Genomic DNA, 20,817 nt, shown 5'->3' on the forward strand with positions numbered 1-20,817 from the left:
TGTATGTATGTATGTATGTATTCAGACAGCCAGGCCCTGATTTTTACTAGCTATTTTCAACCCACAACTTCTTTCATCTACTCCTATTGCCTGAGCATTTTGCATAACATAGTAAATTTGGAAATCACAAGAAAACGTTTGAAAAAATATAACCACGAACACCTTTATTTCGATGCAGGATGGCTGGCCTTGCGCGGTTTTATTTTAAAATACATTCTAAAGTTGATTGTTGTGATTTTCTTTTCGTGGAATCCCTATGATTCTGGGGCGGAAACCCTCTGGTTCCCCGGAACACAGTTTGGGAACCGTGCCTCGGACTTTCATTGCAACCTCCGGAGAGAGGAACGTTTTGAAGATGGAGTCCCGTAAGGCCTCTTTCCAAAGTCTGCTGTTGCTCCTTCTTTCTTTTCAAGGACTACTGTGAAGATGACGGGGCCGGGTCTTTTCGGATACTGGTGGCCAAGGAAGGGTGCGGCTTTACCGGGGAGACATGCACTCGTAGCATTACCGTTTTGTTTGATGGTGGAGAGATCGAGCTGCAGGGTGAAGAAGTAAGTTCACCCACTCCTTCATTGTTTCCACGGGATCATGTACAGGGATGGGCTGCTACCAGTTCTCCCCCAGTTTGGGCAAACCCGTAGCTAATTTTATGGCCGTTTTATGGCCGGTTCGGTGAACTAACAAATCCCACCCCTGGCTGGCCCTGCCCACCCTGCCCTTCACCTCCCAGGAGTCTCTACACAGCCCATTTTGGATCCCAGGTAAGTACAGGGCCTGCGTGAAGTCTGGAGACAACAAAAAATGGGCCTCCCAGAGGCTCTGGATGGCTGGAAATGGGCCTGTTTCCAGCCTCCAGAGAGCCTCCAGAGCCCAGGGAGGCTGTTTTTGCCCTCCTGGAGGCTTGAGGAAAGCCTCTGGAGCCCTGGGAGGGCAAAAAAGGGTCTCCTGAAAGTTACAGAAGGCCAAAAGTGGGCCTGTTTCCAGCCTCCAAAGAGCCTCTAGAGCGCAGGTAGGCTATTTTCACCATCTTGAAGACTCAAGGAGAGCCTCCGGAGTCCAGGGAGGGTGAAAAATGGGCTTCCTGAAAGTTCCAGAAGGCCGAAAGTGGGACTGTTTCCAGCCTCCAAAGGGCCTTCGGAGCCCAGGTAGGCTATTTTCGCCATCTTGGAGACTCGAGGAAAGCTTCTGGAGCCCTGAGAGGCCAAAAATGCCCTCCCCACACCATGATGCAGTAGGCCGACTAGGCCATGGCCACACCCATCCAACAACTGGGCAGAGAACCGGTTGCTAAAAATTTTTGAAGCCCACCCCTGATTCTTGTGTTGAAGAGGGGATTTTGAAGGCTTCTTTTGAGAGGGCTCCAAGAGGGAACTTCTACTGAAAACGGATCAAATCCTTGGAGCAAAATATTTCCCACTGTTGGGTCTTCACAAATTTTCTGCTCAAACCTGCTGAGGGATGAGAGCTGTGGCATTTGAAACACTTGATTCAAAATGGCGCTTGTAAACAGATAGTCCTCGACATACAACCCCAATGGAGTCTAAAAGCTCCATTTCTAAGCAAGGACTTATTAAAGAGAATTTTGCCCCATTTTCACGGGACTCTGCTGAGCAGATTCAAAGCTGAAGTGCAAAAGAAGAAGTCCACTTCAGGAGTAGTTAAAATAATGGCTCGGATGAGAAATAATGTACCAATAACAATAGCACAGGAATACTATTCAAAAGATAAACAGTGGGAGTATAGGTGGTCCTCAACTTATGACCACAACTGAGCCCAAAATTTATGTTGCTAAGTGAGACCATTAAGTGCGACTAATTAAGTGAGTTTTGCCCCCATTTTACGACTTTTTCTTGCCACCGTTGTTAAGCAAATTGCCGCAGTCATTCAGTTAGTGACACAGTTGTTGAGTGAATCCAGCTTCCCCATTGATATTCCTCGTCAAGATGAGTCAGTTGCCAAGAGTGATGACATGGGGCATGGCACAAAAGCAACAAAGTCACAAAAATAGGTAAAGTCCCTTTAATACCTCCAACTTGGCCCCCAATGTCCAGTTATCATTGGCTGGAGTTCAAACTCTTCCAAAAACAGTCTGCAAAGGGAAGAAATGCAGTCTGAACCCAAAGTAAAGATAATTAGAAATAAAAACAACAACACAAACCACACTGAAATAATTAACACGGCAGGCCAGGATAATAAATTGTAGACTCCCAAAAGATAATGAAGCACAAACAGTTGGGAGGATGCCAAAACCCAGATAAGCCTCAACAAAAATAATGCACACTTTGCTTCCAGCAAGGAGCTGTGTGCAAACGTCCTTCTTATATCCCGTTCTCCCAGCTGCAACTAATGAAAGGGATCAAGGCCCTTTTCTCTCCTGTAAGCCACATTGCTCCCTTCTTCGTTCCTCCCTGGATGCCCTAGGATGAGGAGGGGGTGGCCCTGGGTCTTCCTCTGAAAGCCCAGTCAGACTGTGCCCTTCCCCCGTTTCTTCCACAGCCACCGGAGCCACACTCCCACTCCCTGTCAGCTCCTCAATCCCCTTCTCAGAATCAGACTCCAACAAGGGCATGACACTGAGCATCCGAATTTTGATCATGTGAAACTGAGGATTCTGCAGACTGCAATGTCAAATGTGGGAGAAACAATCACATGTCATGCTTCTCATGCCGCTGTAACTTCAAACAGTCACTAAGCAAGTGGTTGTAAGTCAAGGAATACCTGAACTTTTTCTTCACAATGGAATTAACATCAGCCAATGTTTCTTGCCCGTGGAATATTCTGTTTTTCATTAAAGTAGAAAGCAAACCCTTGGCAGGATTCCAGCAATTGCTCTAATTAAAAATCATGATTCTCGAGACAAACTTCGAAAAACTTCAAAGGATTTATTAGAGGCAACATACTGGCACTGCCCTGTATGAAGCCAACTCTAGCATAAGTCATTTACAGTCCCCCATGACTCTGGTTCCCCCCTCCTCCCTGGGTATGTCATAAATCAGATTCTCCAACTGAGCACATTCATGGGCTGGGTGTCATCATTCACATTCTCCAATTAAATATATTTGTGGGCAAAAACTCTTGTATTTTAGTTACAATCTTTTAAACATAAGAGTTGGAATGTACTTTTGCTTTCAAACTGCTGCACGGCTCTTCCAGATTTCTTTCCTCCTGTTTTTTTATGGCAACTGCTAAAACAGGCATAGGAATATTATTATTTAGAAGCTGACATGGAATCCCGTTATTGAAAGTTCTTTATTTTCTTTTCTCTCATGAAGGTTAATGTCCTCACACCTCCGAGAGAAGAAGGCAACATGGAAATTTTGAAGTCTGGCCGCTACTATATTCTGATACTAGGACAAGGGAGAATCTCCCTGACTTGGGATCAAAACATGGGAGTTACTGTCACCTTGAAAGAAAACTACAAAGTAAGTTGCTTCTGATTTATTACTTAGGATTTAGCTTGTAAGTTGATGAAGATTCTCAGTCAAGTTGTTCTGACCCACGCCCCTTTTCAACAAAGTAAACACAATCCAAAAGGAATAGAAACCTTGTAATGCTTTTACAAAATAATTAGCTGTGATAAGCACAAGTCTTGCCAAACTGTGCGAGAAAGCCAAAAGATAACAGACAAGAAATAATTTGCAAAATAAGAATCTTCAAATACAAACTCAGGATACTGGAATGTCCACGAGGCTGGAGTTTCAAAACGTCTTTGCCTTCTGCAAAGTACATTTGTTTCACAGCTGGCTTTTATCTTCTTGAAGGAGGGGCCATTACTTTGCAGCCTTACTCCTGAGTCACCCATGCTGCTGCAGCTGCTCTTTCCTACAAGCAATCCTGCGCGCATGCGCACTTAGCACAGGCTCCTCGGGAACCTCCTCATCACTACTGCCATCCCCCACAATCTCTGAAGGCAGCAGTCTACTCTCTAATGGTCCTGGCCCCTCATCTGAGTCCTTGCTCTCCTCAGCTGTCCGCAACTGCTGCTGGCTAACCACAACACAAGTAGACAGAGTTGTCTGGAAGTGGAAGTTGTTATGGCAGTTGGGCTTGTTTTCTTTTTGCCATGAAAATGTTTCGCTACTTTTCCAAGTAGCATCTTCAACCTGAGCAAGTTAGTTAGGGGGACCCTCAGACTGAAGAAGCTACTTGGAGAAGGAGAGAAACCGTTTCAGAAAAAGAAAAAGAAAATAAGTTCAGATGCCATGACTTAGATTCCAGATTAGTAATCACTTGTTTACTTAGTTATGTACATTGGAACAAAACAGAACAGAACAACAGAGTTGGAAGGGATCTTGGAGGTCTTCTAGTCCAACCCCATGCTCAGGCAGGAAACCCTACACCACTTCAGACAGATGGTTATCCAACATCTTTTAACAAACTTCCAGTGTTGGAGCATCCACAACTTCCATTGATTAATTGTTCTCACTGTCAGGAAATTTCTCCTTAATTCTAGGTTGCTTCTCTCCTTGATTAGTTTCCATCCATTGCTGCTTCTCCTGCCCTCAGGTGCTTTAGAGCAGAGGACAGCAACCTTAAACACTCACAGAGCCACAAAGGTCCTAACTGTTCAATCCCCTGTTCAATCCTGGAGCTGACCGGAAGTCCGGTTCCCCCACCAAAGAGTCTCCTCCTAGAATGGCACCCTTTTTCCTCTACCTGTCCTAACTGAAAGCTCTATCAATTGTGGAGCCGACCAGAAGTCCAGTTCCTCCACCATAGAGTCTCCTCCTAGAATGGCACCCTTTTTCCTCTACCTGTCCTAACCGAAAGCCCAATCAATTGTGGAGCTGACTGGCAACAGGGAGCCGCAGCAGAGGGCTGAAAGAGCCCCATGCAGTTCCAGAGCTGCGGGTTGCCGAACCCTGCTTTAGAGAATAGTGGATCAACTATTCTCTGTGCCAGTCCCTCAGATATTGGAACACTGCCACTCATTAATGAATAGTCTTAATTCATAGTCTTCCTGTTGAAGGAGAATGAAGATGACATTTCTCTGGCTTGTTCCTTGAAAGGATAAAGTCTGTGGTCTGTGTGGGAATTTCGATGACGTCCCAAACAACGATCTGAGAAGCAGCCGGAAGCAGATCGAAGTTGATCCGAGTGACTTTGGGAATTCTTGGAAAGTTCACTCCCAGTGTGCTGACGTCAGAAAGGTATTTGTAAAAAAGAAAGGTGTTGCGCCTTTGAGGGTGGCGATATCTGTCTACGTTTCAGAATGCTTTAACAACAGGGTAGGGAAACCAGAAGGTTATCCTAGATTCGTGATGGCGAACCTATCGCATGCAGGCCAGAGGTGGCATGCAGAGCCCTTACTCTGGACACGCGAGCCATCGTCCTAGCTCAGCTCCACTGCGCATGCATGTGCGCCTCCCACTGGCCAGCTGTGTTTGGGCCTCCCATGCATGGAGGTGGGAGCACATGCATAGGGGGGACACTGGACAGCACATGCAGAGGGGCGGGGTGCATGCGGGGGGATGCGTGCGCATTGCATTTTGGTGATGCATGCACACACCAGCATTTTGGGCCCTCAGTGCTGAAAAGGTTAGCCCTCACTGTCCTAGATCTTCCAACTCTAACGTGGCTAATGTTAAAGTAGGAGAGCATGATGACTCGGGGAAAGGCATAGAGACAACACAGCCAGCTGGAAGTTCAAAACTCCCCTTTATTGCTCCAACTTTTCCCCCAAACGCTCCCACGTTTATGGCAAGTCTCTCTCTCTCTCTCTCTCTCTCTCACACACACACACACACAACACACGCCCCTCCAGCAGCCTCTGGCTGCAAGTAATCCAGCAAAATGCTGTTAGCACATTGGCTTCCAGGCAAGAAATCCAGAGAGGCATGGGAACATGGCAATGAGTTCCACGAAGCAAAGGAATTAGGCAAGAATTCCAGCAGAATTCCAGACATCAGCAACGGCACACAAAACTCCATGAATTTCAGTGTTTGTTCCTGACATGCACCCCTCCCCACAGTGTCTCCTTAAGTCTCAGTCCCTGGGTGTGCCTTGTGAAGAGGGGCGGGGCGCTCTGCTCCTGAGTAAGTCGGGTCAGTCTGTGCTGTTCTCGCCTTCTCTCAACTCTCCAAGCTCAAGGATCAGGAGGGGGCGGTCCTTGCTCATCGCCTGAGCTCTGTTGCTCCCCATCTCCATTGTCTGCCCTCTCTTGGTCGTCCTGCCCCCATTCTTCCCTGCTGGAAAACATCCGAAACCCGAGGGACCTGAGGCTGCCTCGTCTTGCTCCTCCCCATGTTCCTCTGAAGCCAACGAGGCTGCCTCCTCAAACTATTTTGGCCCCAGCTCCGGCTTGTCCTCTTCTGCAGACTCAGGCTCTGACAGGGCCATGACAAAGAACTCCTTCTCCTGGATGGTTAGAAGTAACCTGGAAAACTACCTAATTTCTGTGTGGTTTGGAATGGAGGTTAAATCCCTCTTTCTCCATCTTTGGAAACTTTAAGACGCGTGGACTTCACTTCCCAGAATTCCTGAGGTCCACACATCTTAAAATGGCCAAGGTTGGGAAAGGCTACCCTAGACCAAGACTCGGCAACTTTAAGAGATGCATGGCTGGCTGAGGAATTCTGGGAGTTGAAGTCCACAAGTCTTTTAAGTGGTCAAGTTTGGAGATCCCCGCCCTAGACCATTTGGAAGGCCAGAATACGAACAAGCATCTTTGTTTTTCAGTGAAGAGCCTTTCAGCCTCGGTGATTTTGTTCCTTGAAGGGTTAGTAAGTCATCTTTATACTATTCGTAACACAAAATAATATAATCATCCTACTATCTCCGGGTAAGTGAAATGGAAACTACTCTCTATCGTGGCTTTCAAGTGCATAGAATTAGGGTGCTACAGAAAATTCAGAGAAAACCAAAGACTTTGCAACTTAAATTAGATTATTTATCCAAGGCAAAATGCCAGCTACAATGTCTTCAAAATGCAAGAGAAGAAAAACTCTTGGCTTTAGATTGGGTGAGAATCAGATTTTATTTTTTTCCTAAGAAATGAAAGCCAGGCCTTTTGATGCATTCCCACCCATTTAGATGTATGTCTGTGATTTCCGAGAAAGGAGGATTAGCTCTCATCTTTTTTTAATGACCCCATAATCCCTTGCAGGGTGGAGTCTGGGCAATGGAATGGAGCTGAGTGTTTACTGGCCGGATGCCCTTTCTGTCACCAAACTGGAGTTATATTCAGCAGATATATTCTCATCGTGCCCAGAAAGAGAAATATCTGCCTGTACCTAGGATCGAACTCACAGCCTCCTGATAGTGAGGCAAGAGCTCCATCGCTAGGCCACCGCACCACCCTTAGCCCTCATTGCTATGAAGATGCTAAATTGACAGGTAATCGATGGCTGCCGTATTTCTTGGCATTATGATGTATTTCTCCTCTTTTTGCAGCTTTCCCAAGGGCAGGACCTGGCGTCTTCACTGTGCAATGGGAACGTATTAAAACGGGTGATGGTGGAGACATCGTGCAGCGTCTTGAACAGCGATCTCTTCAAAGAATGCAAAAAACTGGTAAGCCATTTCTTATCCAGATAATAATTCTCATTCTGGCTCCTGTGGCTGGATAACCATTTGTCACTCGAATTGATCACTAACTGTTCAACTATTACAAAGTCTGCACTACTATTACTGTTAATCTTCTCATCACTCCTTATCACCCATCCCCTCCCACTTGTGACTGTATGACTGTAACTTTGTCGCTTACGATTTATATTGACTGTTTCCTAGTATGATTTGATTGCTGATTGTACCCTATGACTATTGTTAAGTGTTATAGCTTATGATTCTTGACTTTTGACGAATGTATCTTTTCTTTTAGGTACACTGAGAGCATTTGCACCAAGACAAATTCCTTGTGTGTCCAATCACACTTGGCCAATAAATTATTCTATTCTATTCTATTCTATTCTATTCTATTCTATTCTATTCTATTCTATTCTATTCTATTCTATTCTATTCTATTCTATTCTAACCTCAATGCTTAGTATTAATAAAGATGAATAGGTATTTTATTTTTATCTGTTTGTCAAACATGTACAAGATAACAAGTTATTAATATAAACATGAACAAAGGAAGTAAATATAGAGAAATGGGGACCGTAAGATAGGGACAGTAGGCACGCTTGTGCACTTATGCACGCCCCCTTTAAGGACCTCTTAGGAATGGGGTGAGGTCCATGGTAGACAGTTTGAGGTTGAAGCTGTGAGGGGTTGTGGCTGCAACAACAGAGTCGGATAGGGTATTCAGGCATTGACCACTCTCTGGCTGAAGTTGTACTTTCTGCAATCGAGTGTGGAGCAGTTTCCCTTGAGTTTGTATCGGTTGTTTGTCCGTGTGTTATTGTGGTTGAAGCTGAAGAAGTCGTTGATAGGCAAGATGTTGTAGCAGACAATTTTGTGTACTATGCTTAGATCGGACCGCAGGTGGTGCAGTTTCAGATTGTCCAAGCCAAAAATTTCCAGCCTGGAGGCATAGGGAATTCTATTGTGAGTAGAGGAGTGGAGAACTTTTCTCGAGAAATACCTCTGAACCTGCTCAATTGTGTTCATGTCCGATTTACAGTGCAGGTTCCAGGTGGATGAACTGTATTCGAGAATTAGTCTGGCAAATAGACGTGTCCAAGGATAATATTGTAGGATCCAATCTGGGTCAGTCACCAGGATCCGAGGTTCAGTTTTCTGAGCTTTCAGACTTGACAAATCCTGACAAGTGGACATGCGATAAAACAAAAATGTGGAGTATGGTTCATATCTTAATACAGAAAATTTTGAAAACGGAGACATAAATGAAACCAGAACTTTTCCTTTGGGGCCTAATGGAAAAAGAACTGGAGAAAAAAAAATGGAACTTTGTTATTATATATGTTGACCTCATTAAGACTATTGTATGTACAAAATGGTTGCAGAAGTTGATGGAGTTGGCCAAAATGGCAAAATTGACCACTTTGATTGAAGAAAAGTACTTTTGTTTCCACACAGAAAATGCTTCAGAACTTCATGCTTGATATGGAGAAGAATGAAATGTTGATTTTGGGTTTCAGAGTAGACTGATAGATCTTTACAGAAATGGCTTGTTCATATTATTATGAAAAAGCAAAAAGTTGTTATTTGATGTTAATATCTTATTTTACTGCAACAGAGAGAGTTGGAAGTCAATGCTTCTTTTTCTTTTTCTTCTTCTTTTTCTATCCTTCCTCACTTTTCTTCCCTCTTTCCCACCCCAGTGCTTTTCTATTTACTTTTGAATTTTTTTTTTGCGATATTTTATAACTCAACTAGCTCAATATCCGTGCTTCGCTATGAAACTATGTGGTCGGGCTTAGTTTTTGGGCAAGAAAATAAGGGGAAAAAAATTTCTGCCTCTGCCTAGCAGTATCTATCGGTATTCATCTGGCTAGTGTCCTGTCAGTGTGTTTGGAAACTGAAAGGATATTTACAGTGTCAGCAAGAAGGAGACAGCAAGGAGCCTGAGCGTGGCTTAGCTCAACTGTTCTGTGTTAGGAATCTGTACACCAATTAGTTGGGTTGGCAATATATAAACCAACAATGTATGTTTGTAGCTTTAAGACAAAATCGCTGTATTGATTTATACTATATTCTGATTGGTTGATTATATTGCAAATTACCATAAGAGGGAGCTAGAGATCATAGCTTGCTCTCTCTGACATTCTGTTGCTATCTAAGGTTCTCTGTTGTATTTATGCTATGCTTATACTTTGATATCTTTGTTTACTGTAAATGACAAAGGCAACCAGTAAGAAGACTTTGTAATTGGATATTCTTTGGACTGTTAAACGTATATGACCTGGACCATTTATTGGACTGTGATATTTCTTAAAGTAAACTTTAACTCAATTTAGCGTATCTGTGTGTGGCTGAATTCATAACTACTCTCATAAACGTTTCCATGTGCATATCAGAGGTGGTATTCAGCAGGTTCTGACCAGTTCTGGAGAACCGGTAGCAGAAATTTTGGAGTAGTAGTTCGGAGAACCAGCAAATGCCACCTCTGACTGGAGTTTTTACAGTCTCCTTCCCTTGCCACGCCCACCAGAACCGGTAGTAAAAAAAATTGAATTCCATCACTGGTGCATATCCTTGTTACTCAAAGGTTATTCTGTACATATCATAACATTCTTTATTTATTTATTTGATTTGTCAATCACTTACAAGATAATAGGTATAAGTATATACATAGTTATGAATTCATGAAATGGGTACATATAAGAAAAATAAAAGAAACAATAAGACAGGGATGGTAGGCACGTTTGTGCACTTATGCACACCCCCTACAGACCTCTTAGGAAAGGGGTGAGGTCAATAGTAGACAGTCTAAGGTTAAAGTTTTTGGGGTTTGGCGAAGAAACCAATTCTGTACTAAAGCTGCTTGGTGCTGTGAAAACTGAAACTTCTCTGCTTGTGTTTTGCATTTGGAACAGATTTCTTTTCAGGTGGGGAGGGGGAGTAGAACTCCTTAGCATCAGAGCATGTTAATAATAATAATATATGAAATACTAATAGCTCTGATGGTCATTTCGAAAAATCCTTTCTTAGTGAGCACCTAGAAACCAAGAAACACATATGTGCCAAATTTCAACTTTATAGGCTTTATGGTTCTGGAGATTTTGTGATGATGCATGCATGGTATTTCACTTTTATATATATATAGATAAAAACATTAAACAAGACAAATCTTGACAAGTTCCCTGAGGATGGGCTCCATCACGAGTCCAAAATCTCAGAAAACTAAATCTCTAGTCCCGGTGACCAATCCAGATTGGAATTATGCAGGTGCTTAGTGCTTGATGCTTAGTGTTGCAGAGTGCTCCTTCCTTGGTTTTCTGTAGCAGATGCTCTGTGGCCTCCCATTTCTTTCTAATTTGGCAATCTGAAATGAAGCAGCAGAAGAATCCAAATTCTTCTACCCAGCGGTGGAGCTGCTGTCCTGCCCTTGAGAGAGGTTCCTTGCCCTGAAGAGCTGACTGTTGGCAGGAGCTGGTTTATGGGACCTCCTAAAACAGGGGTGGGCAAACTTTTTGTCTCAGGGGCCTCATTGACTTTTAAAATTTGACAGACGGGCCACCACCTGGTGTTGAAATGCCTGTCATTACAAGTCAAAATCAAATGAATGCAATCATTCACATCAAACCTTAATTCGGTTACCAATCTTTGGCGGGACGGATTAAAAAGACCAACGGGCCGGATGTGGCCCCCGGGCCGTAGTTTGCCCACCCCTGTCCTAAAATCTAGCGTGCAAAGATGAGTCACCTTGTTCCTTGAAGCTGCGGAGATCTTCTCAGGAGCATCAGAGTTTGACTTGTACTATTACCACCACAGGTGGATCCTGAGCCTTATGTGGAAATCTGCACGTACGACACCTGTGTTTGTGAGTCCGTTGGGGACTGTGCATGTTATTGTGATGCCATTGCTGCTTATGCCCATGCTTGTGCCCAGAAAGGGGCAGTGATCCAATGGAGGTCTCCTACTCTATGCCGTAAGTACTGGGGAGAGAATGTGGGGAGAGGAAGGGGAGAAGGGAGAGAGGGAGAAGGTGGGAGAGTGGGAGAGAAGGAGGAAGAAGGAGGAGAGAGGTGGGGAGAGAAGGGGAGAAGGAGACAGAGGGAGAGAGAAAGGGAGGGAGAGAGGGAGAGAAAGGGGGAAGGGGGAAGGAGAAGGGAGAGAGAGAGGCAGAAAGGGAGAGGAGAGGGAGAGAGAGAGGCAGAGAGGGAGAGTGGGAGGGAGAGAAGGGGAGAGGGAGAGGGAGAGGCAGAGAGCGAGAGGAGAGGGAGAGAGAGGGGGAGGAGGGAGAGGGGGGAGAGAGGGGGAGAGAGAGAGGCAGATACGGAGAGAGAAAGGAGGAGAGAGAGGGAAAGAAGGGGGAGAGGGAGAGAAAGGGGAGAAGAGGGGGAAGGGGAGAGAGAGAGCAGGAGAGAGAGAGGGAGGGAGAGGGAGGGAGGGAGAGGGGGAGAGAGAGACAGAGAGGGAGAGGGGGGGAGGGAGAGGGGGAGAGAGAGCACACAGAAAAGAGCTCAAAGATGATTGGGGGATTGGAGTCTAAAAGATATAAGAACAGTGGCAGGAATTGAGTACGTGTACTCTAGAGAAAAGAAGGACTAGGGGTGACATGATAGCACTATTCCAAGTATTTGAGGGGCTGCCACAAAGAAGAGGGGGCAACCTATTTTCCAAAGCACCAGAAGCCAAGATAAGAAACCATGGATGGAAACCAATCAAAGTGAGATCCAAATCCAAAACTAAGGAAGAAATTTCTTAACAGTCAGAACAATTAATTGGTGGAACAACTTACCTCTAGAAGTCAAGAGTGCTCCAAAACTGGAAGTTTTTAAGAAGAGATTGGACAACCATTTGTCTGAAATAATGTAGGGATAAGCAGACGTTTTATTACCCAACTAGGTTGCATCATCGGTGCTAGTTCAGATCCTATCAGATGCTAGCACTGATGATTATTATGTAGTTTGGGTAGTGAAACATCTGCAAGAAAACAAGCAGGCTGAGAGAGCACCTCATCTACAGATGTTCACTTTTTAAAAAAAAAATTGAAATGATTACATGGTGCAAGCATCCCATCATTTTTTATTTGGTTTATTGTAGCACAAAGTTGTGAAAGCATGAACAAAGTGGAGGAAGAATATCAATGCGAATGGCGATACAACAGCTGTGGTCCTGCCTGTCCCAGGACGTGCCAGCACATGGACCCAATAGCATGTCCCGTGAAGTGCGTTGAAGGATGCCATCCACACTGTCCTGCTGGTAAGCATCTCCACTCCATGCACTATGTCTGGTCAGGAGGACTTTACTCAGAGTTTTACTCTTACTTAAATAATATGTGATGACCCAGGGCACAGCACAGAGGTAACAGGCAGCTGGCAGTTCAAACTGCCCCTTTATTGCTCCAAATTTCCACAAATGCTTCCATGTTTCTGGCAAGTCTCAGAGCAAAGTGATCTCTCTCTCTCTCTCTCTCTCTCTCTCTCTCTTTCTCTCCACAAAAACACACACACACCTTAAGCAGCCTCTGGCTGCAAATAGTCCAGCCCAACACTATGAGCACCACGGCTGCAGTGCAAAAAATGCAGAAAGAATGCAAGGAATCTAGGAAGTCCAAACATCGGCACTCAACACTCCATGAGTTTCAGTGTTTATTCCCGACATGCACCCCTCCCCACAGCATCTCCTTAAGTCTCAGTCTCCAGGTGTGCCTTTTGAAGAGGGGCAGGGCGCTCTCCTCCTGAGTAGCTGGGTCAGTCTGTGCTGTTCCCGCCTTCTCTCCACTCTCCGTGCTCAAGGATCAGGAGGGGGTGGTCCTAGCTCATTGCCTGAGCTCTCATAATCACTGCTTAGCCTCATCCTGCCCCCCTTCCTCCCTGCCTACAAACTCTCCTAATCCTGAAAGGCCCTGACTTGACTGGGCCTGCTCCTCCCCATTTTCCTCCCCTTGATTTCCGTATGCTCCAGTTTCGGCTCATCTTCCTCTGCAGATTCAGGCTCTGACAGGGGCATGACATAATATGATTAGAATAGAATAGAATAGAATAGAATAGAATAGAATAGAATAGAATAGAATAGAATAGAATAGAATAGAATAGGTGTCCGGATTATGGGTAGTTTTGGTATTCTGGCAGAGGCTTTCCCCTTTCTTTTGAAGAAATAAAACAAATGCAATTCTTTTCTCTGTATTTAATTCAGTAACAGACATCCGGGAACAAGAGAAATGAGTTGAAAAGGCTCTTTATCCATCTATTCTTTATTTTAAGAAATTAAACTGTGTCCCAACATCTTTACAAATTATAATATGCGCCTATATGTGTGTGGGCAGTGTGAGTAAGAGAGAATAGTACAGATGTCAGGTATTAATTTCCAAAGGAAATATCAACAGTCTTCTGCCTCCTTATCTTGAAAGACCAAAATTCCAAGAAGTGAGTTCGTAGAATTAAATTCATAAGAGTTATGATGCCCATCCTTGTTATTTCTTATTCTGAATGGAGAATCATATTGTGTAGATAATAGCACCCCAGAGCAAAATATTTATGTTCCAAAGAAATTCAGAATTGTTTACAAATATTGGATGATATGGAACCAATTAATTTTTCATTTTAAATGAAAGGGGTATTTCATAAAGGTACGTATCTGGTCGCCATTTGTATCATCTTTTGACATTTTTGATCAGACAGGAAGAGATTCAACATTTTGGTCAATGGGCCTCTATATTCCAGCCTGTTTTAGTATGTACTTTATTGGAAAACAATTCTATATCCTTTTCTCTTTCTGAAGTGATCCTGCAGTCCAGATGTTAATAAATAGAAGGGGGAAGAGTGTGTGTTGTTTGGCAGCTGGATTCAATTGCTGATCTTTAACTCAGTTCTAGACTTTGCTTTCTTTACTCCTCATTTCCCAATGTCCTTCTTCCCCAGAAGTGGGAAGGAATGATCAGTCAGTAAAGTTGCTATGGAACTAACTTGAAAAGAAACGTCACTGAACCAACTGAAGAGTAGAAGAATTGAAACATGGATGGCACCACTAGAATTGCTAATTGCCCTGTTTCCCTGAAAATAAGACCTATACCAAAAAACAAGACCGAGCATGTTTTACATGTGTGCCTAATATAAGCCCTACCCCCAAATTAAGCCCTACTCAAGAGCCTGTGCAGCTGGCCACCTGCTCATTCTGTCTGATTGCTTGCAGTGGTGCAGCCATGAGATGAGGCCGAGTGGTGGTGGAGCTGCCCCACCTGCTCTGCACTGGCTTACCTCAGGCCCACCATCTCCAGCCCATCCATACCCTGACAACTGCCTCACAGTGCCAGCAATGGAAGTCATGTGCAGCAGGAGCCTATGTGGCCACCATCCCACTAGTTCTACTTGCTTCCCATTGCAACAGAGCAGGAGGGTGAACAGTATGTCGGTGCCGTGGCCACGAGGCAGGTGTCAGGGCATGGATGGCCTGGCCTGGCCTGAAGTAAGCTGGTGTGAGGTGCATGGGGTAGCTCCACGTCCCACCTCAACTTGTGGCTGCAGTACTGGTGTGTCGCTCAGCCTCCTGCCCTGCCACGAGCAAGCAGAAGCCTCCCCTACTTGGAAAAAAATAAGGCACCCCTGAAAATAAGCCCTGGTGCTTATTTTGGGGCCCAAAAGAAAATAAGACCCAATCTTATTTGGGGGGAAACATGATATTTGGGAGATGTGCCTGGCAGCTTGAAAGGAGAACCTCTTCTTGCTGTCTTTTGGTGCTCTCTGAGCTTGGTTGTTTTCTTGAAGACATTTCATTCCCCCAAACCAGATAACATAATCAATGGAAGAATATCGACCTTTGCTGTCTGTTGACTGTCCTTCAAACTTTTAGAATTCTTACTAAGTTTCCAAGGGACATTTTAAATGTTTAAAATGTCGGGGTATATTGTTGCATTATTATAATAAAGAAATTAAACTCATTCTCCAACAATTTTGTAAAACAGGAAAAATTCTTGATGAGCTTTCTGAGTCTTGTATCAAACTCGAAGAATGTCCGGTGTGTGAAGCAGAAGGTCGCAGGATATCTCATGGCAAGAAGATCATTTTGAACTCGGAGAATCCTCAGCTCTGCCAATCCTGGTAAAATAGAGAATTTTGTGGAATTCAAGAGAGGAGACAGGTTGAATTAGGGAAGAGAAGAAATGGATATTATATTGCATGTATCCTCCATAGCTCTCAATTTTAGCAAAACTATATATGGGTTAGGATTTTGGCAAGCTTTTCTAAACGGATTAGTCTTAAGGGATCCTGGAGGATTGTTAATCACATAATCACACTTCACAAAACCAAAGCTACTCTCAACCGCTGTGTACTGGCCCAGACCAGAATATTTAACATTTTTTGAGGGTAGAGAATTTTCCCATTTTTAAAGCATGGAGTTTAATTTTAAAGTGAATACTCAATTTTTCCATGAAACAGGATTTCTTAAAAAATAGCTAAGTCAAGCCACTGTTGTTAATTTATAAATAGAATGGGATTGGCTTCTATTTATAAATAGAAGTTCAATCACTTTAATAATTCTTCTCTACGGAGAAGACAATCCTCAGGATCTTTCTAAAAACATATTTTGGGAGTCTGGTTATGGGATGCTTATTTGCACCTCCCCTTTCCCTCTCAAGCTTTACATATCAATGTTTTTTTTCTCCATCTCTGTTATCCATTTCTCAATAAAGAATTCAAATTATTACTCTCAGGTTGATCAATTATGTTGCATGGAATGAAAAACATCCAGCCGTTTGCTTGTTTCAAACACTGAGCCATAATTTGGAAGCACACTTTTCAAAGCCTTGAAAAATTATATTGATTATCAAAGTTGTCTTTATTCTAAAGGGGAAGTGCAGTGGCTCGGTGGTTAAGACATTGGGCTTGTCAACTAGAAAGCTGGCAGCCCCTGGTTCGAGACCCAGGCACCATGCGATGGGTGAGCTCCCATCCTTGCCTCAGCTCCTGCCAAACTTAGCAGTTTGAAAACATGTAAATATGAGCAGATAAATAGGTGGAACTTCAGTGGGGAGGTAACAGCATTCTGTGATGTCATGGTAGCCACATGATGGTGAAAATGTCCTCAGACAGCCCTGGCTTAATGGTCTTGAAATGGAGATGACCGTCACCCCCTAGAGTCAGCAATAACTAGCAGAGTGAAATCCACAGGGACTCCTAACACTAAAAGAGTTAGAATCATTGAAATGCAAAGAAACATTTAAAAAATTAAAGTCAAGCACAGGAAGTCAGGAGTCCAGCAGTTCAAATGAATATAGGTTTATGCTCTTTACAAGAATCTGAACTACTGACAGTCAAAGTAAATTGGCGGCAGATAAGAATCAACAGAATTTAAGATGGGCTGGAGGCAGATCTTTTGTGGGCTCAAAGGGACTTGAGACTAATGACACGTTTGACTCCTCCCTCTGTTTGTTTTTCCTACTTGGTTAGCCATTGTGAAGTACGAAACCTGACATGCCGCCCGTGTGATCCAGAAGAGACTGTCAAATTCTTGACCACTGCTAGCCCAGATGAAGAAGAGGAAGAGGAAGAGGAAGAGGAAGAGGAGGAAGAAGGAGTCACACGTGAATATTCCTGTAGCAAAATGATGGACCTGGCCATCTTAATGGATGGTTCCAATAAGCTTTCCGAGAGTGATTTTGATGAGTTGAAAAATTTCATAATTAGCATGATGGAAAAACTCCACATTACCCAAAAAAGGATTCGCTTGGCAGTTCTGGAATACCGCACTGGTTCGCACATTTACCTCGGCCTGAAGGATGTTAAAAAGTCAACTAAAATGAGGAAGATTGTGCAAAATATAAAATATACGGGTGGGGAGGTCGCCTCTGCAACCGAGGTGCTGAAATACGTCTTGTTCCACGTATTCGGCAAGGCACCACGTCCAAAGGTTGCCCGAATTGCTGTGCTGTTTATGGCAAGCAAGGACCCCAAGAGAATCCAGGGGATCTTCCCACTTCTGAAAAAAAAGAAAATTATTGTGATACCCATCGGCCTTGGGCCTCATGTGAGCACTGAGCAAATTGGGCTAATCGAACGGCAGTCGCCAGAAAACAGAGCCTTCCTAATGAACAGCGTTCTTGAGTTAAGGCAACGTAAGGATGAAATCATCGATTACTTCTGTGGTCTTGTGCCTGAAGTCAGTGCAGTCCTTTCCACCCAACGCCCAATCCTGACTGTCCCCAGTGTGGAAGCAAGGACATACCTCCCTCATGGCTTGACAAAGGTACCCGCAACGGAGATGTCTATTTCTATTGAAAAGATCCTTGAGGTTGTCTTTTTAGTTGAAGGCTCCCACAAAGTCGGCAAGACCAATTTTGACACCATCAAAGAGTTTCTCATCCGTACGATCCAAGAGTTGGAAGTGGGAGAAGAAACTGTTTATATTAGCATCCTCCAGTATTCCTTTACCATCACTGTGGAGCATTCTTTCCAGGAACGTCAATCCAAGGAGTTCCTGATTAAGAAGGTGCGGGAGATGAAATTCCAGGGAGGAAATGCAACCAATACCGGACAGGCGCTCAACTTCGTCTCCCAACAGTCGTTCACTACCAAAAGGAGGGAGCAAGTGCCGCACTTGGTTTACATGGTCACTGCAAATCCTGCCACAGATACCATCACCCGCCCACCCAAGGATGTCCATGTGATTCCTATTGGCATTAGACCTAATGTGGACATCCAGGAACTCCAGGAATTAAGCCAGCCACAGACTCCTATTATCATAGAAGGCTTTAACAACCTCATCAAGGAAGGGCCTGACCTGGTATTCAAAACTTGCTGCTCAAAGAAAGGTAATGTCTGGTTTATTTGTTGTTGTTGTTGTTGTTGTTGTTGTTGTTGTTGTTGTGTTTTTTAAACTTGAGAATAGAAGCTAAAATGGTTGTCCCGAAGGTGTTTTTTCAAGGGACAACTGGACTTTCTTTGTTTTTTCCTTGAAGACGTTTCATTCAGTGGTGGGATTCAAATTTTTTTACTACCGGTTCTGTGGGCATGGCTTGGTGGGTGTGGTGTGGTGTGGCTTGGTGGGCGTGGCAGGGGAAGGATACTGCAAAATCCCCATTCCCTCCCCACTCCTGGGGGAAGGTTATTGCAAAATCTCATTCCCTCCCCACCCCACTTACCTGCTTTCCAGCTCCGTTCTCCTGTGCAGGGCAACAAAAGAAGACCCAGCCAATCAGCTGGACTCAATAGGAGGCAGAGAATAGATGGAGGCAGGGCCAGTCAAAGGGGGTATTTGCTGTTTCTCTGAACTACTCAAATTTTCCACTACCGGTTCTCCGAAACTGGTCAGAACCAGCTGAATACCATCTCTGATTTCACTTCTCACCCAAGAAGCTTCTTCAGTTCTGACTGAACGGTGGGCAATGGAAGGATTTATATTCCTTGCAGTCATCTAGTCATTAGCCCTCTTTCTGATGACATTTTTAAAATTATTTTCCCAAGTTTCTATTTGTGTGTGTTTTTTTTTATGAAGTTATGCGTGCCAGTTGTCTAGTCTAGAACCCTTGATAATGAAAAGATTTAAAACTCTCCTCAGAAACTTGCACCAAGCCAATGGATGTGATATTTCTTCTGGATGGAACTTCAGCCGTTGAAGAAGCTCAGTTCGAGGAAATGAAACGTTTTGTGAAAGCATTTATTGAACACGCTGACGTGGGTGAGTATCACTTCATTTTAGACTTCAGGATGTTCTAAATTTGTTATCCTCAAGGAGAAGCTTTGAAATAAACCCATAAGCTCACCTTAAAAGGAATGTTGATCTATCTTTGTGAAGCATTGTAAACATTAGCGCAAGAATCTACCTCATCTTAAGGGCCCTGCTAGCAAAGTGATTAGAATGCAGTATTGCAGGTTAACTCTGCCCACAGCCTGGAGTTCGATCCTGACCAGCTCAAAATTAACTCAACCTTCCCATCCTTCTGAGATCAGTAAAATGAGGGTCCAGACTGTTGGGGCGCAAAGGCTGACTCTGTAAACCGCTTAGAGAGGGCTGTAAAAGCACTGTAAAACAGTATATAAGTCTAAGTGCTATTGCTTTGGTATTGCAAGGGCCTTGCTCTTCAGAGTCACTTCTGGTTATTGTAGCCTTCCTCATACAAAGATGATTTCTGTGCCAGGGGATGACAGTTCCTTGGAACTGAAAATTATATCTTCCTTATTTGATACTCTGATGAAGTGCCAAAACAGAGAACAGATATCTTTTTGCATTGACTCTTTGGGTCAATTGGATTAGCCACAAATCTCAGCCATATAGCTGTCTTAGTTTTGATGTAACAAAACCCAGACACATCTTCAGTCACTTGGAGGAATAATTTATTTGCTAACGTTAAAAGCTTTTGGAAAGTGAACAATTTCCTGCAGGTATTAATTTGTTAATCTTCAAACCGCTACAACAGAAAGCTTTTTGTTGATTAACAAATAGAAAGGTGCAACTTCTTCTTTTTAAAAAGTAAAATGTGTCTTGGTATGTGTCTCCAGAGTGGGGAAATACAGTAAAAGCAACCAAGGGCAAGGTCATTCAACATTCACTGCATCATATACATCATGCAGTCCTCCAGCTAATACAGGAAGTCAAGAAGTTGTTCTGTCAGGGGACAGTTAAGTGTTGTAGTTTGCTGGCAGCAGTGCAAATGGCAATGGAATTGGACAGTGCGGAAGAACGGGGACCAGTCTGGGAGTCTGGAGAGGACTCGGGTGAGGATCCTGCATCTGATGCAGGGATGGGGCCAGGACCATCTGGGAGTGGGGTGCTGCCTTCGGAGCCTTTGGAGTCTGGCAGCAGCGAGGCAGAGGAACAAGGGGAGCCTGTTCCCAGTCGGTGTATGCACAAAGGTGCTAGAAGGCAAGAGCAGCTGAAACAAAAGGGGCAACTCGGGAGTAAGGCTGGGAGGTGACTGCCCCTCCCATAAGGGATAAAAGTCAGGCCAAGAGAATGAAACCTTTGCGGGAAGCAAAGTAGTTCAATCGGTTCAGAGTCATTCTTGAAACTCTTTGTACTTTGTTTGGTTTTCTTTCTAGTTCATTTGATACTTTTTTTATTGGCAGCACCTCACAGGAAAGAAAGGTGTGTGCTTATCTTGGGAGACTGAGATTAATTCCAGCTGGGAATGAAAACAATTCCCAGCATTGCAATAAAATAAGTCTTGTTTTTAAAGTAAGTGTGTGCGTGATTACGGTTTAGGAAGCCTGGGTCAGAACACTGAGCACAGTGGTGGAATGCTGCCAGTTTGGACCAGATCAGGTGAACTGGTAGTTCTGACAATCAGCCCAACTGCCCCCGCCCTGTCCT

At 44.0% G+C, this 20,817-nt stretch overlaps 1 protein-coding gene across 1 annotated transcript in view; it reads left to right on the top strand.

Moving 5' to 3' along the window:
- VWF (von Willebrand factor) overlaps positions 1-20,817 on the top strand; it is a 193,873-nt gene that overhangs the window by 86,403 nt on the left and 86,653 nt on the right. The window contains exons 21-29 of the mRNA XM_087934258.1: positions 414-551; positions 3,273-3,422; positions 5,010-5,150; positions 7,393-7,512; positions 11,338-11,494; positions 12,613-12,771; positions 15,473-15,608; positions 16,959-18,319; positions 19,066-19,185. Coding sequence (XP_087790384.1) covers positions 414-551; positions 3,273-3,422; positions 5,010-5,150; positions 7,393-7,512; positions 11,338-11,494; positions 12,613-12,771; positions 15,473-15,608; positions 16,959-18,319; positions 19,066-19,185 — 2,482 coding nt within the window. The remainder of the gene's footprint in view (positions 1-413; positions 552-3,272; positions 3,423-5,009; positions 5,151-7,392; positions 7,513-11,337; positions 11,495-12,612; positions 12,772-15,472; positions 15,609-16,958; positions 18,320-19,065; positions 19,186-20,817) is intronic.

This window comes from Pseudonaja textilis, chromosome 5 (assembly GCF_049901715.1).
Source record: "Pseudonaja textilis isolate UNSWEBS1 chromosome 5, rPseTex1.2, whole genome shotgun sequence".
Lineage (NCBI taxonomy): Eukaryota > Metazoa > Chordata > Lepidosauria > Squamata > Elapidae > Pseudonaja > Pseudonaja textilis.